Raw genomic sequence first — 17,101 nt, 5'->3', positions numbered from 1 at the left:
TTTCTATATGGAGTCTGAGTGACAACAAGCCTCTTCAGATGTTTAGTACGCTCCTCCACTTTCGACAACCTTTGCGGATGAATTTGCTTTACCGTAACAGCCGTTTACAATTGATTGCTAGCTGGGAACGACATAGGTCTCCAACTGGAATTTAGGTGGCAATAAGCCTCCTCGAGGACCCAGTCCTTTTTGCACTCATCCAGCGGAGGTCTGGCTAGTGCTTTCTCTCAGTCCTTCCATCCTCCTTGACCCTTCTCACTTATTTGGTGTTGTGCCAGTTTATGGTAACACACACACATACACAAAGAGGTGGGGGCGGAAGGTAGGGGCGCAGGGTAAGGTTACTTTACAATTATACCATTTCAGTTTCCATGATTCCATGTGATGTTTCTTTTGTGTTTTATATCTGTAGCCGTTTCTGTATGTCCAGTTTATGTCTGTAGTTCATGCGTGTTAGTACCTGCATTCAAGGATTTTCCTTAATATTTTTGCAATTTTGATTATTATTATCAATTGCATCTTCTCAGTGATCCCTCCCTGATTCCAAGCTCCCCCATTCTTTTTTTTTCAAAGTTTTCGGTATTATTCCTAGTGCCCCTACTAATTTTTGTATTATCTTGACTTTCTTCATCTTCCAGATCTCTTTGAGAGATCTGGCCAATTCCGTGTAGTTTGTCCACTTCTCCGTCTCCTTGATCATCACTCTGTGGTCTGCTAGACGACAAAATCTACAATCTGACGCGACTTTTCTTTCTTGTTAACTATTATGACATCCGGTCTTCTTGCTTGGATGGGTTTATCCGTTTTCATATCCATATCCCATAGGATTTTGTGATTTTTATTTTCAAGTGCTGCTGCCGGTTTGTGCTTGTTCAAGATGCGGTTGTTTGCATAATTGCCAATGCACTGCCTTCCCAACGTGATCGTGTCTATTTTAAAATTCTATTTGGGCTAGTTTGTTGCATTCACGTATGTGTTTTATTGTTTCGTCTCTTTATTCAAAGCGTCTGCATTTACTGTTTTCTTCTATCTTGTCGATCCTTGATATGATCATTTGATGTGATTGGTTTTAATTGCGTTTATCTTGTGCAGTTTTTAATGGGGATTTAGTTTCCCTGTTTAGGTTGCCTTTTTGTAGCCATTTTCAAGTGTTTTCGTTAGTCTCATTTTTTTGTAGTCCTTAATGATTCGTCTGTGTAGCTGTTTCTCTTCCCGTTTTCCTTTTCTCGTCTTCATTCTCGTCTCTTCTTTTTCTATCATCTTTGTTTCTTCAATGTCTCTTGCTTGGCATTTTCTTTTGTATATTGTTCAGAGGCATCATAGGTATGAAGAACAGTAGTGGTGATAACCTTGAAGGATCCCTCTTTGTATTTTCATATCAGTTATGTACTGTCCATCAGCCATCAGTTCAAATCTCGATGTTTGCATTTCATTTCCTATCAAATTCATTATATTGCCTGATATTTTGTAATTTCTCGGCATTTTATTATCCATGTTTGCAAGATGTTGTCATACGCTTTCTTCTAGTCTATCAATGCCATGTCTATATTCTTTTTGTACTTTTAACCTCCTTCAGGGTCGTTTGGTCCATGTATAATGTGTATAATAAGTATAATAGGTATAAGTATAATAGGTATAATATGTATAATATGTATACTAGGTATAATATGTATAATAAGTATAATATGTATAATAGGTCATGTGTTCCTCTTTTTCCTTCCTGGCCCTTCAAGTTATAAGCGATAAACTAACCCTTTCTCGAGGAGAGGCTAAAACCTGCGAGGGTTGATCTCATGAGAGTAAACAGGGCCATACTTCAGTTCAACAGCAACAATATCATTATCAGACTGATTGTCGGGGACGAATTGCCGGCTGGTACGAATAGAAATAAACTGCAACTATTGCTGTTGTATTTAACTAAACCATAGACATCTTTAAAAGAAACAGTAAAGGATACGCACTATCTAATTAAATATGGTAGAGAGGGGCTCAAATGAGCAGAGATCTGCTTAATCTTAACCCAACGCAACAGAGAGGAACCCAGCAAAAAAAAAAAAGACTCACATGTTTTTTTTTTTTAGTCTTTAAGGCAATGACGTAAAGTTTTCAACAAATGTACCGTGGTTTCGGTTACAGACCGACTGACAGAACAGATCCATTATCATACGACGTCTATGTTTGTTTTTCGAGTTTTTGCTTCTCTCTCGGGTCTGAGGCGTGCATATCTCCTGACTAGGGACCCTTAGACCGCTTATGACAGATGATGAGGCTGACAGCCGCGAGGTAAACGATGAGAACACGAAGAAATGTTGTGTGTGTGGAGAGAGAGAAAGAGAGAGAGAGAGAGAGAGAAAGAGAGAGAGAGAGAGAGAGAGGGGGGGGATTATGTTGATATTTTCGTTGTCTGCTACAGAACCGGAACTAAAACTTTACTTTCAAAAGAAAAAAAAAAGGAAAAAATTAATAATCTTTTCCGATGAAGCGCAATCGATACCTCTTTGAATGCATTTTGAAAATCAAGATGATGATATTCACGATAAATGCGTACTAGTAGGGAGACACGACGTTGCCCCGGATCGAATAAGAATCAACAAATATTTCAACCTACCATATTTTGTTGTCATCGAAGTCTGTGAAATCTCCCATGTTTTAATCAAATCGATTGATTGCCTACTCTAGTTAGGGACTCTGTCCCTCGCAATGTGCAGAGTTGAAGTTTCTCAAATGTTTCCCGTAGGAACTCGGAATATATTAGAGCTTACATTGCAATGATTTTATAAAATTATTTTTAAACAATGTAAATAATCACTCGAATTAAAGTATAAATTACAAAATTCAAGAATCATAGGTCAATTGTGCTATAAAGTAAAATATAAATTAATTTCAAATGCGTTCCTGCCTTATCAAAGAACAAACTATTGATTTCATGGAATTATTTTTACATAATCGAATTAAAGTTGTCAAGTATCATGGTACAATTGTGATCTAAACAGAAACGTTAAATTCGAACACACCCCTGACTTAGCGGGCTGTTCTGCTTGTGAAGCGATAAAACTTCTCAAATGCACTTGTGATGTTAGGTTGCATAAGAGTGTTAACTTTTGTCAAAATCGAACTTCCTTCTTTAATTGGATTTTTTTCCATTATCCAATTTTTAGAATTATAAAACGCATTCCAATACAAACCTATATAAGACATTTCCAGACACATCAAGTATCTTTGTGTAGAAAGTTAAGAAAAAATGGCTCGACTGTTTCCGAGTCCATAGAGTATTCTCTCTCACACGCACACTGTTTCTCTTTTATATAAGTGTATGTATGTATGTATGTATGTATGTATGTATGTATGTATGCCTCATATAGCTTACTAGCAAGGAGACCCGGCATTGCCCGGAATTAAATGATGATTAACGAATATTTCACACTCCTATATTTTTATTGTCATCGAAATCTGTGAAATCGCCCGGGAGGAAGCTTCACATGCTTCCATACAGTAACCGAGTCCGAAATATGTTATTCTACATTGCACTCTAGAGAACCTACTGTTTCTTTTATAAAATTATTTGATATAAACTTCTTTCCAGTTAACGAAAAAAAAAAACATTAAGCAATTTACGTGCAGAGTTTTGAACCTACAGATCACGTCATGCAAAAAAAAAAAAAAAAAAAATCTCGCTATCAACTTACCCACAGTAGAATTTTCACGGCCCGTTTTATCATTGTTGCTAAGCGACATGAAAAAAATGGCTTTACCGATGATAGATAGATTAAAATAACGGGTTTGATTATCGATTATCGGGGAGTATTCTGAGACAAAATCTAACTAAGATCACGCCCAGACTCTTACACTAAAGTTCTGTGAATTTTTATAGAAAATCTGTTCGGCCGTTTCGGAGTCTATAAGGAACGAACTCACATGTATACACACACACAAAGTTGCATTTATATAATTGTAGAGATTAAATATTTTTAATCCAAAAGTTCAATGTATTAATATATATCAACCAATGACACTGTGCACATACTAATTAACAAGTTGCGCCCTTCCTTTCTCCCTTTCCTTATACTCTGCTACCCAAAATGCATCAGTCACTCCCAGCTGACGATACCCCCTTCCCTCTGACGGATTGTACAATAAACAAATTTGCTTATTATAATTTTGACGTGTTTATTAGATTACATACGTAATTCACTTATTGTTAGGTATGGTGTTGCTTTCCTTTCTGCAGCATAAACGGTGAGACGAGAAATTGAAAGGATAACGAGGAAGAGAGAGACTACATTTGCAACGCTTATTAGACACAAGCGGCATTTGCCAGCTCGCTATCGTTTCGCAAAACTAATAAACTATTATGCGAGAGTAATCCCAAGATTTTAAAACCATATATTACGATAATAAAAAGCATATTCAATAACATGAACCACCGAATTTAAACAGCATTAACGACCCTTTCCTGAGAAACTAAAGAAAGCGAACGCTCACCAATAATCGAGGGGAAAATAATACGGTAAACCAGTGTATGAAGAAATATAGAGACTTGTGTAATTTATGTCCGAATTAGAAATTTGAAATTCTAAACTTTATATACATCCAGTCTATTAAGCTGTTGAAATGAAATAGCAAACAACTGTATATGCAGGATAAACTTTACTTTCGGGTAACAATAGATAAGGAAAACAAAATGAAATAAGCTATTATATAAATCTCACCTATTTGTTAAAATGCCTAAAACTTTCGACAAAGGCGACAAATTTTCACGAGATCAGTATCGTTTTGAAGTTCGACCCTTCGGACGACAAATATCGACAAATTGGCTAAAAACATTAATTCCTCCACCTTCAACTGGGCACTTTTCTACAAGGAGGGATCGCTTTTTCTGCCAATATTTTTGAAATTCATCCCCTCTTTTCGATTGACTAGCCTTAATTTAAACCTTTGCCAATTCCGGTTTGGCGATGGACGCAACGGCAAAAATGTCACGTTTTTTGTTTTTTTCCACGTTCTTTTGCTTCTTCGTGGTATGGGTTTGAGCTTGCCTACCTACTACCACATTTTTTTTCAACACACATCTACAAACACTATGGGAAACGCCGGACACTCAGGCGAGTTAAATATAGAAAGTAAATGAAATACTTTAGAAATACTTTTCCAACTTCACTCGTGTTAAAATATTTATTAGACACATTCATAAAAACATGTGCCTACAAAAAACAATAAAAGAAGAGAAGTGAAAAAGTTAGTGGAACTTTTGTTTGAGAGAAGCTCTGCAATAGCTGATAAAATCATTTAAGCGTATAAGGGAATAAGACAGAAGCTGACGATTCCCTATATGAATGACACGCGGAAGCCTCTGTGTAGCTTGCAATAAATACATCTTCATAAGTTACTGTAAATCACTGAATGTAATACAAATTATTGGAGGAAGATATATTCTCTTGGAAGTCTATTGTTTAATATAGGTATTCTTTAATGTGAGGTCTCGTATCAAATGTGGAGGTCACATATCAAACTACCTTGAGAAAATGAGGCGGATAACTTTATTAGTACCGATATAAATTATTTTTAAGAAAATACAGTTGAGAAATTAGTCAAAAGCATTTTTTTTCTCTTTGAAGGGTCTTGGATATGGCCTTAAACTATATCCGATGGTGAGGCCCCAGCTTGAGGGATTTGGGGAGTGTAGAGCCACCCTTTAATTGACATTACTCCCAGGTCCACTCTGACCCGAAATGGTAGTACCTGTTAGGGTCCCAACTATGGGTCAAATAGAAACCGAATTGAAAAAAAAAATATTATTAACATTTTTTTCAAAATTACTTGATTTGGCATTAAATAATCTGAAAAGGGTTGATATGCCGTAAAACAAAAACAACCAACCTCCTTGAACAGACGTTTCGAGCCTATTTCTGTTCTGTTGTTATTTTCATAACTGTGCTCCAATCTTTGACCCCCCCTCAAAACATTCACAACAAGCACTCATCTAGCTACAACCACTGTCAACAATTTCCTCTATTATCTGTCTGTGCCTACACCCAAACGCAAATTCCATGAACAAAGCTTCTACTTTAAAACTGCTTGCCCGTGGAACTCTGTACCGTTGTCTGCTTTTCAGGTGACCACAATATGGTTATTTTCAAGTCCAATATAAACAAGTTTTTGTTGAACCGTCCCCTTAAATAATTAAGTTTTATCCAACTTCGAGCACTACCGATAATCGCGCTGCAGTCTCGCTGATCACCTTACATTCATTACCTCTTACACTCGAGTGGCTTCAGGCTTTGATAAGTGGTAACTCCCTTGTAAAAACTCTTATGAGTTGAGATCTATTTGCATTAAAAATTGATATTTACTGTTTGAACGGAAAAAAGGACATTCATTACTATAAACAACAAACCGAAAAAGTGACAAAGAAACAAAAACATAACAAATAAATATTACCAAACGCAACATAAGTTACTCTTCTATCAACCTGAATACGAAAAAGTTTTCAGGGTTTTTTTTTTTCAGTTTATTTTAAAGTGTTTTCTAAAGTTTTGAAACAAGAGTAGTGCCGAGTTGCTAAGTTAGAACGAGAACAAGACGATGGAAATGTGGTTGTCATCTTTTTAGTCTCGATAATTGCTATAAAATCTAAAATGAAATACTGACGGAAACCCACCCAATCTGTCACTGTGGTAACATTCACTCTTTTACTCCTTGGCCTTCTGGTTAGGAACAAAGTGCAGTATCTGTTATGATACTACACTTCAACTTTTCTGTCCTCGGTCAGTGGAGGAGACATGCTTCATGACGGAGGCAATTTTAATTTTTGTTTCTATCCAGAGTGCCTTATTTTTGGAACTGGATTTCACCCCCATATTAAAAACCGACATTGTGTCTAACTCTGCCCTCGTGGGTTGGCAAGTAAATAGAAGTATTTAATTTTTTAATACATTTATTTCTTTATTAATTTGTTGTCTATAGTAATAAATGCCCGAGAAAATGGCGGCATGAAATCCCCACTATTGTCAGCCGGTCTCAAAATGGGGTCAGTAGACTGGGTGACGGTGTCCATTACCGTCCGTGAACTACAAATATTCCCTTCTTTTTATGGTGATCCTTACTTTCAGAAGAAAGGAAGTGACCGCTTTCGAGCCATGAGTCTTAAGCTTTTCTCTCAATTTCTTTAGAATTCACGGCTGACCACAACAGGAGATTAATTATATCCGTAGCCAAGCAACACCCGGACATCATCCGTTATTTACGTACGGGTCAATACATCCCTAGCACAGAGAGGTCACGCTTATGATCAACGGGTCCCAAAAGTAGATAAACTTATTTTCTAATTAGTTGTATCTACACGGCGTTGCCCAGGAGTATTTTAAATAATTTTATTCTTGCTTAGCTTATTTAAAACTACTAGTGGAGCCCGTAGAAAATCCACGGCGGACTCTTTCAAATGTAATATACTGATGTTGGCATTCTATAAATGTTCAGGGTAAATGGGGACGTTCTGATATTATTGTAGCTCTTTTGTTAAAAATGAAAAAAATATTTATTTAAGCTAGCAGGGACGGCCGGCGTAGGCCGTTCGTAAAATACGCTTAAATATGATATTTTAATTCATGCAGATTTCGTATACATTATTATAGTTAATTTTCTATCGATTCCTACGTATTATAAAGTTGTAATTTCAAAAATAAAAAAAAATATGTCCATATGACTTGAGTGCATCAGCTTGTTTTATATATATATATATATATATATATATATATATATATATATGAGAGTGTGTGTGTGTTGCTTCAGCTATAACCGAAACCAAAGCTTATGAAGAATTCTTAGTAAAAGTGTTTGTTACAAGAAATGGAAGTTCACAACAATTAAACGATAGTCACACGGAAGGAAAAAGATGTAAGCGTAACACACAAAATCACACACACGTTATCGTATTAATATATAGATGCCATGTTTCTCCCTCTTTTACCTATATATATATATATATATATATATATATATATATATATATATATATATATATACATATACATATATATATTATATTAAATATTTGTAAATATTTTTCCTGCATTTAAATAACTTAGCTATAGACACGCAAGTATTTAAAATATTTAAAAAATGTTTTAAATAATACATTAATAATTACAAATACTACGCCCTAAATAGGAGGGGGGGGCGATTATAATGTAAACAAAGGGCAGATAACTTCTCTCTTAAAAATCTCTCAGTTAGCGAAATGAAAAAAATACTACAGAATCGCTAATAAATAAATCACAATCCGTCTCTTCCCCCCTCTCTCTCTCTCTCACACTCATATATATATATATATATATATACAAATTACCATTAGCGTATGAAGAAGCGATGCTCTTTGTCCAAATACCCAAGCTCGATTTGTTTACACAATGTCAAAACATTGTTAATTCACTGCCCGCATAATATCAGCAGTATAGCGCAACGGTTAGAAGCTCCAACTGTCTTTTGGGCGATAGGGTTTCGATCCTGGCTTGAGGTAGTTGTTTGTCTAGCCGCACTGATGAGCTGCGAAACAGTACTCTAATGGATGACTATATATATATATATATATATATATATATATATATATATACATTACTATTCATGAAAGATATGAAAATTAAAAAAGAGTCTTGAAATTTGTGGCAAACAATTTATTTTTCTTTCTCTACTAACGTGTGATGCATTTGCAATAAACAATTTGATGTTTCTAAACGTTTGAGATGAGGATTAGAACCCTTTACTATTCGTATTAATCTAGCTACTGTTCTATTTAAACAACGTTTCGGCTAATAAAACCCACGACCTTCTTCAGTTGTACACGTCTGTGTGATGCAGAATTCCTAGTGCCGCCCGGACTGAAGAGTGAACCTTTGAACCTCCGGAAGAGTTTCACATCGTTGCGGTCATGGCTCACGGAACGACAGCGCGTTACCGCCATAGATTTGATTTAATAAACGATTCCGTCCGAAATTCTATACTGATTCCTGAGTTCGAGAGAAAGATTCCCGAGTTCGACAAGACATGTTTAAAGAAAATCGGAGGTTACAACGACCTTAACGTTATGAAAATAACTCAAGAGGAAAACAGTAGTCCGAATAATACAAATAACATATTTACTAGAAAATATAAGTATGTTAATGTTAGCCGTTAAACATCTTCTATGGCCTACTTCCGGAAGAAAATAAAACATGGCCACCGAACTGCTAAACACTGAAGCTCAGTATTGCTGGTAATTTCGTATTGTTTGTTTGTAAATAAACAAGCAGCTCGAGCACTATAAAAGCGGTAAAATTTTGCTGCTTGTAGGGTTAGTTGGGAGCATGGACGTCGGGGGGGCACGATTAGTATGAGTTTATAGGAGCACGTTCCATTAAGGTACTTGTAAAAACAGGCAGAGTGATGCGACATTTCGGCGATGGGACAGGGGTTGGAGCTTGGCCGATAGTGCGGGACCTATTAGATTTGATACTCTTTTTTAAACTCTGATTCGTTGAAGAATTTAAGTCTATTGTGTGGCAACAATACTCCATGCATGGACGAATTGTGGCTTTGTAAAAATAAGGGATGCTCTATAGTGTGAGTACTTTTTTTTTTGCACTATAGAGAGAGACCACCTTCTTTGCAGCAGCCCGGACAATGTCCTCAATGTATTTGTTCCAATTGAAAGAGTACTTTGATCTCACCACATTAAAAAGGTCTTGCGTTTAACTTTGTTCTCTTGGAGAGGCTAGTTTATTATAGTCGAATCACTTCAAAATTTTGAAGAGCTCCACGTCTACAGTAAGATGCCGCACACGATGAAAATGACTCTGTTCAAACCAAAAGGTGTTATTTTAGTTGATTCAAAACAAGAAGATAAGCGAATCCTTTGACCTGGTTTAAAAAAAAAGTCAAAGAAGTACTTTTATTTAGCTTTACCACTTTCCGGATATTGAAGCCTGAAGGACGGGATAGGATGGACAAGAGCTTTACTTGGTATGGGAGAGGGCTTTTACAAGTGTGTGAGATTTACCCGGGCAAACAAGAAAGGAGACATGGTGGAGGGGCTATTTAAACTTCTGTCCCAGGGCAATGCAACGAACTGTACGGTAACTGGGCGAAAAAGGATGAGGAGCTCAAAGCTCGTTGGTGGGTGGGTGAGACTAAAGATAGCTCCCGGGAAATGAGGAAAGGTGTGACCTAGGGGAAGAGTATGTAGGGGCGCAAAAATAAACAATGCCTCACTATTATACTGGAACACAATTTTTATTAATCTTTTTTTGTGGGGGGTAGTTTTTTTTTTTTTTTCTTCTTATAAAGAGAGCGGTAGGATTGAACCTCTGTAGTGCAAAGGTCTCTGGTGGTGATGCCCCTAAGGAAACGGGGAATGATCTACTTCCACGATCCCCCCCACACTCACACACTTACACCCTTTAAAAAAAATGAAAATAAATCGGACGCGAATAAAGAAACTAATTCGCTTTGAGTAAGGTATTTTAAACTAGTAGGACACGGGTTCTGGCTTTGCCCGGGAGAATTGATGGCACGCACGAAATAAAACATATAGAAAGAAGCAGATAACGCCTTTTCATTCTAAATGCTTAGCCTGTATTCACGATATAATAGCATTACTGAATAGAATTGTGTTAAAGCAAAATGAAAAAATCATTAAATTACAAATTTGCAAAGAAAAATGGTTAAGCGTTAAAAATCGCGGCCAGAGCAAAATGCAAGGAAAGATGTTATATAGGCATAAAAATCGATTTATGTTGTGGTTTTTGTTAAATATTAATAATCCACATATGATTTCGAATTAAAATTTATTTATTACTACGAATGTAACTTCAGAAAAACTCGCTTGAACTTGTCACCAGTATACTGAATAAGCGGAATAAAACGACATCCGGTCAAATTCGGTCGCTGTGTTCTTTTTATTTCGCTTATTCACATAATGTTGACAAATTCAAGCGTGTTTTTTTCTCAAGTGGCATGTGTAATACTAAATGGATTTTACTCGAAGTTATTCTTACACATACATTTTTTGGTTTGTCATTGTTTTAGCCATAAAGATAAGGTCGACTTATTGGCATTCAAATAGATACTGTGAGGAAATTCAGTTACCTGCTTTACGTTGTTGTATCCTATCTGTTCAAAGCGTCTAAATATTGTATTTATAAAATAATTATCCACAGATGTAATTCTAGCGGGAGGGCCTGGCCTAAGCAGCAAGGGCGCAATATTGCGATTACTGTGATCGTGATTTCGAATCTCGGCCTAAGTACACCGACGCTAAGCAGCACTATGCAGCAAAACGAACGTAGATAATTAGTTTATAAATAAAGCACCTACATCTTTCTATCTATATTGTTTGATATATATATATATATATATATATATATATATATATATATATAGATGTGTGTGTGTGTGTCATATATATATATATATATAGATATATAATGTCTGGCTCCTCCAGTCTTTGACAGACTATGGATACACACGTAGGGCTGCCTGCAAGTGAAATTATTTTGTGGCAGGAGATGCGCAATCTCCAACCCCACCTCTCCAAAGTCGACATTGTTAAATACCAGTGGCAAGTGAAGTACAGGAAGACTGGAAACAAATGCTGAAACAAACGGAGAGCACATACAGCGCCTAGAATTCCCAACTGGTCACCCATCTGGTACTAACCAGGCTCAACGTTGCTTAACTTCGCTGATCTGACGAGAACCGGTGTGGCAACACGATTATGCGGTACATTGTGCATTATATATATATATATATATATATATATATATATATAAATGTGTGTATATATAAATGTGTGTGTATATATATATATATATTTATATATATGTGTGTATATATGTGTGTGTGTGCATATATATATATATGTATATATGTGTGCATATATATATAGATATATATATATATATATATATAGTTAGTAGAAATGGTAATTAATAAAAACCTGAAGAAAGTGCTCAATACTGTTGTAGAGCAAATATGCGTCTTATTTTTTATTACCGTTTTTTTTTTCTGTTGAGTTACATTTTTGTTTCAGCTACACGGCCGTTTTTTGGCCGTTATGTAGCCTCAGACTTTACAGAAAAGTTCGTTATTCCACCATAAACGAACTTTTCTGTAAAGTCTGAGGAGGCTACATAACGGCCAAAAAACGGCCGTGTAGCTGAAATAAAAATGTAACTGAACAGAAAAAAAAAACGTTAATAAAAATAAAACGTATATATATGTGTGTGTGTGTGTGTTTATGTCACTGTGTGTGAATTCCTTCCTCATAGGTTCCGAAGCGGCTGAGCCTATCTTTTGTAAATTTCACACAAAGGGAATTTATATTTCTGGCAGTGTTCTTAGATATGTTTTGTACAGTAATTCATCCAATAAGTATCGGAAATCAAAAAAATCCGATCTTAAAAATAGCCTTTCTTTTCTTATAGATAAATAAGAATTTTTACAGGGGGAATATTTGACGTTAACATAGTGTAACCTTGGCCCGCGTTATGTAAAATACTCTCCCTGTAAAAATTCTTTTTTTTATCTATAAGAGAAGATCCTCATGCTCAAATATCAGCTGATGTGGACGGAATTTAATGAACGACATTCTCATTATTTATGTGTTTATTTATACATTGCGAATTAGTGCATCGCGCAAATTATTCCTCGTAATATATAATAATCAATAGAGGACTGATTCTATAATAATACATATGCAATCTGCATAAATTAAAATGTCATACAACCGGGCAGCGCTGGGTCCAAGTAGTGTGTGTGGGGGGGGGGGGAGACGATTAAACGGAATCGGAATTCAGAAAAATTGGAACATTTAGCGTTATCAGAATCGATGTTTGAATCGGATAAAACCGTACAGATTTTCTGATGCCAAAAACAATTCTTTTAATTTTCTGTTTTATTTGATTTTTTTTAAAAACAAAATCTTCTACTGCTGGTTTTAATGCTCAAACAATAAATATTTAATGGTTTTAAATTACCATTAAAATTAAAATCTAGAGATCATCCCCCAAAAGTGTATTTTCGCGCTTGAGAAAATATCTGCACATTTAACATCCGTTTTTTTTATTTTGTTTTTTTTTTTTACGGTAATCGGAATTGATAACAACTCTATTGTTAAATATTTCAGATTTTTAAAGAATCGCTATGTTTCTTTCTGAAGTTTGCGAACTTTTCTCTTTTAAGAACTTTGTTTATTTTTTTTTTCCGGATGAGTATACGAAAGGAAATATCTAATGTTAACATACTTATATTGTTTCCGTGAACGAAATAGACCTGTAAAATGTATCAAAGTTTGAAAATAATAAAATGTTTGGTAAGACGAATTAAACTTTCAAATATAGTAAAATTGTTTTATGTATATGTATGTATGTATATATGTATGTGTGTATATGTGTATAATCCTTCAGGGAGACTAACCACCCCCAAAGGGCGAATGAACTCTTTTTCTGGGTCAACGGCCAACTAGCACAGTGTATATTTGCGTGTGTGTGTGTGTGTGTGTGTGTGTGTGTGTGTGTGTGTATTGGGGTGGAGAGGGCTCCCGTAAGCCGTGGTGAAGGCAACCTTTCTAGGAGAAGCAAATCTCTGATTAAAAAAAAAACATAAAGCGGAAGACCAGTACCCGCATTAAGATGGTCTGCAGTTTAATTTGTTGCTGGCTATCTTGTTCTTGCTTGTTGCTGGATCTCAACATTTTGAACCGAGAGAGAGACTTAGCTGTCGTATAAAGCTAAGACTCTGTAACATCATATTTGTATAGATACTCCCTCAGACATTTGGGCTCATGGATTTTAAATGTCTGAGGGAGTGGCACTCGTCTGACAAGACGTTGCAATCATCATATGTGTATATATCTGTGTATATGTGAATTTATGTATATGTGTGTGTGTATATATAATGCATAGTATTTTGATATCTTTATGCGACTCAAAAATCGCCACGGAATATCCACCTCAGTCAGTCTAATGTCTATACAAAGGAAATGTAATTTCCACTAGCCTTTGTATTTTGTTTTCTGCGAGTTAAACTTTTTTTTTTCTGTCTTTTACAGTTGACGGTCCGAATTCGGCGGAATGAACTGTGCGGCTCACATCATTTTGTGACTTACGAAACCCAAGCCAATCATCTGCCGAGCACATTCGACGACGGCCGGACACATTACGGACCAGGCAACGGAATCGAACTCAAGGTCCTCGAACCAAACAAGCACATCAAGATTCACATCAAGTACATTGATACGACTATTCTAATCCGGCAGATTGGTCGCTATTTCACGTTCGCACTTTGGATGCCGGAGGAAATGGTGGACGAGTCCAACGGGAACACCCCCGAGCTCTGCGTCCGGGGTTGTCCCAAATCGGAACAGATTAACTACCAGGAGTTCCTGGCGCAGAAGCATCAGCAGCTCATGGAGTACAAGACTCAGAATAAGCTGGTCATGGGGCGGCTTGAGGCGGAGACATTGTGTCGGCAGTCGAAAGTTGTGGATTTTTATTTTGATTCGTGCGTCTTTGACTTGATGACTACGGGTGACCGGAATTTTACGGTGGCCGCTTATTCGGCACTGCACGACTTGCTCAAGCTGAACCCGGAAGTTGCGAAGAGTAACAAAAACCGAACGGACTTCCAACGCTACGACCAGCGATTCTCCGGTTCAACTTCCACTCGGATATTACAAATCATGCAGAGATTGACCCTCGTTTTTATGACAGTGTTTAGTTCAAGCGTTTGTTCTTGGCTGTAAGAATTTGGTTATACTGATAACAGCTGATGAGTATCGCATTTAAAACCGGCTCAAAATTCCTGGTTCAGAGATATACGCATTGCTCAATCTGCTGTAATAAATAAAGTATTTTTTTTTTTAATTATATTAAGTTTAAAAAACATGCACATTTCAATTATGTATATATATTAGGTTGGTGCAAAAACTATGTCGTGTTTTGACGTTGAACACTACATATATAAATGACATAATTTTTGCATCAACCTAATATATATATATATCTATATCTATATATATATATATATATATATATATATATATGTATGTTTAAGTGTGGTACAATGAAAAACCGGAATTATTCATATATTCATCAACGGTTCACCTTCATTTTAAGGCTTCCTCGAGATGATTGATTTCAAGAATAAAAAATTCTGCAAGTCAATCATCCCGAGGAAGTCTTGAAATAAAGACAAAATTTGATGCATATAATTTTTTTTTTTTAAATTTTACATCACATTGGAATATTATTTCTATAATTTTCATCTTAAAATACACGATGTATCATGAAATGAAATACCGTGGAGACTGGATCTATGTAAAAAAAAAAAAAAAAAGGGAAAAAAAAAGAAAACAATTAAACACAGAGAGAAGTAATCTAAGCGAAAGATTTACTGGTTTCGTTAGTGTCGACGCACGTCTTCAGAAAAAGGTTTTCGGTCTGAAGAGAAACAAGTAAATTTCTAGTTTTGATGATATATAGAGGTGTTTTTCCTTTTGTGTTTTTCACACACACACACACACATATATTGAACACTGATCTACATTTTTAAATGAGTTACCCAGATAATACTGATTGCCTGTCAAATATGTAAACTATCTCAAATAAGGGCTATGTTCTTTTCGTGTATTGTAGGCAGGGCGACTGTCCCCATCCCTGGCCTTTTTCATTTTTTTTTTTACAATAAATGCGTCCACACAAATTTAAAATATACACAAAAGCAACAACTGATCAACAAATGATGAAAATAATATTAATAATACTTATTATTATTTATATCATTTTATTTATAAAAAAAAAAACAACAACAAAAAACGACGGACTATGTCGTACTTCTATCCTCTCCGATGTACGCTAATGACTTCCAAACATTACATCGCAAAAATATCCTTCAAAAACTTTGTACAACACACACACACTCTCCAAACTCTACAACATTTTTTTTTTTTTAATTTGAAAGCAAAAGACTGTCCAGTTATTGTTTGGATATGATGAAAATAAAGATTAAATTATTTTATTTAAAAGGATTTTTTTTTCTTTTTACAAATTAAATAATTTCCTTTTGTTGTTCAACGCTCGACCTGAAAAATGGTACTACACAGTAAAAGAAATATGCTTCTTTTTTTTTTTTTTTTTTTTTTTTTTTGCAAGGGAATCACCACTTATCAAGAATCAGAGGCCACTCGAGGATAAGGGTTAAAGGGTGTGCAATGGTCAAAAGGACAATATCATAGTAAGCGTTAGAAATGTAAATTTTGTAAAATTGGATTAATTAAGCAGAACGGCTCATCAAGAACTTGTTTGCATTAGACTTGAAGACAATCAGATTGTAGTCAGCTGGAAAGCAGACAAACCGAAGAGAGTTCCACAGGTGTGCAGTTCTAAGAAAGAAGCTTTGTTCATGGAATCTACGTTTAGGTTTAGGCACAAATAAAGAGTGGGGGGAATTATTGATAGTGTTTACAGCCAAACAAGTGTTTCTCGTGAACGCTTAGCAAGGGGGGACCATAGATTGGAGCTACGGCGAGCACTTGCCATGAAAATAACGATAAAGCAGAGACAAGCTTTATTATTCATGCACGACAACTGCTACTATTTATTCTCTATCCGTGTGGTATTTAGGCACGGCAGATTGCTGCTTCTGTTTCATCACTATTTTAAACACAATATTAAAAAAAAATATGAGTCAAACATAAAAATAAAACATGTTCATTTATGTTAAAAGGAAAAAAAAATTTTTTAAACTTTTTTTAAATCGTAAATGTTTTTTTAAAAAATATTTTATATTAAGTATGTTTAATTTTAGTACGGCACAATCACGTTGACACACCGATTCTCACCAGATCACTAAAGTTAAGCAACGTTGAGCCTGGCCAGTACCAGATGGGTGGCCATTTGCGAAGGGTAGGCGCTATATGTACCTTCTGGGAGGTTGGGGGTGGAGCCAGCACCGTCATCCTATAAAAAGAACTCCTCGCTACAAAAGCATCTACAAAGTTGTAGCTGGTGTATGCACCTCTATGGAGTAGTAGTATGTAGTGTATGTGTGATTTTTTTTTTTTAATAGGAAA

General features: G+C 35.7%; 1 protein-coding gene across 1 annotated transcript in view; it reads left to right on the top strand.

The window, feature by feature from the left end:
- Nucleotides 1-16,047, top strand: part of LOC145249564 (uncharacterized) — a 100,493-nt gene extending 84,446 nt beyond the window's left edge. Inside the window, exon 3 of the mRNA XM_080111238.1 lies at nucleotides 14,081-16,047. Within this exon, the coding sequence (XP_079967364.1) occupies nucleotides 14,081-14,773 (693 nt within the window). The 3' untranslated portion in view covers nucleotides 14,774-16,047. The remainder of the gene's footprint in view (nucleotides 1-14,080) is intronic.
- Nucleotides 16,048-17,101: the final 1,054 nt, after the last annotated feature.

Source organism: Euprymna scolopes, chromosome 28, assembly GCF_053919585.1.
Source record: "Euprymna scolopes isolate OS-2025 chromosome 28, ASM5391958v1, whole genome shotgun sequence".
Classification (NCBI taxonomy): domain Eukaryota; kingdom Metazoa; phylum Mollusca; class Cephalopoda; order Sepiida; family Sepiolidae; genus Euprymna; species Euprymna scolopes.
This window is presented reverse-complemented; position numbering and strand designations above follow the sequence as displayed.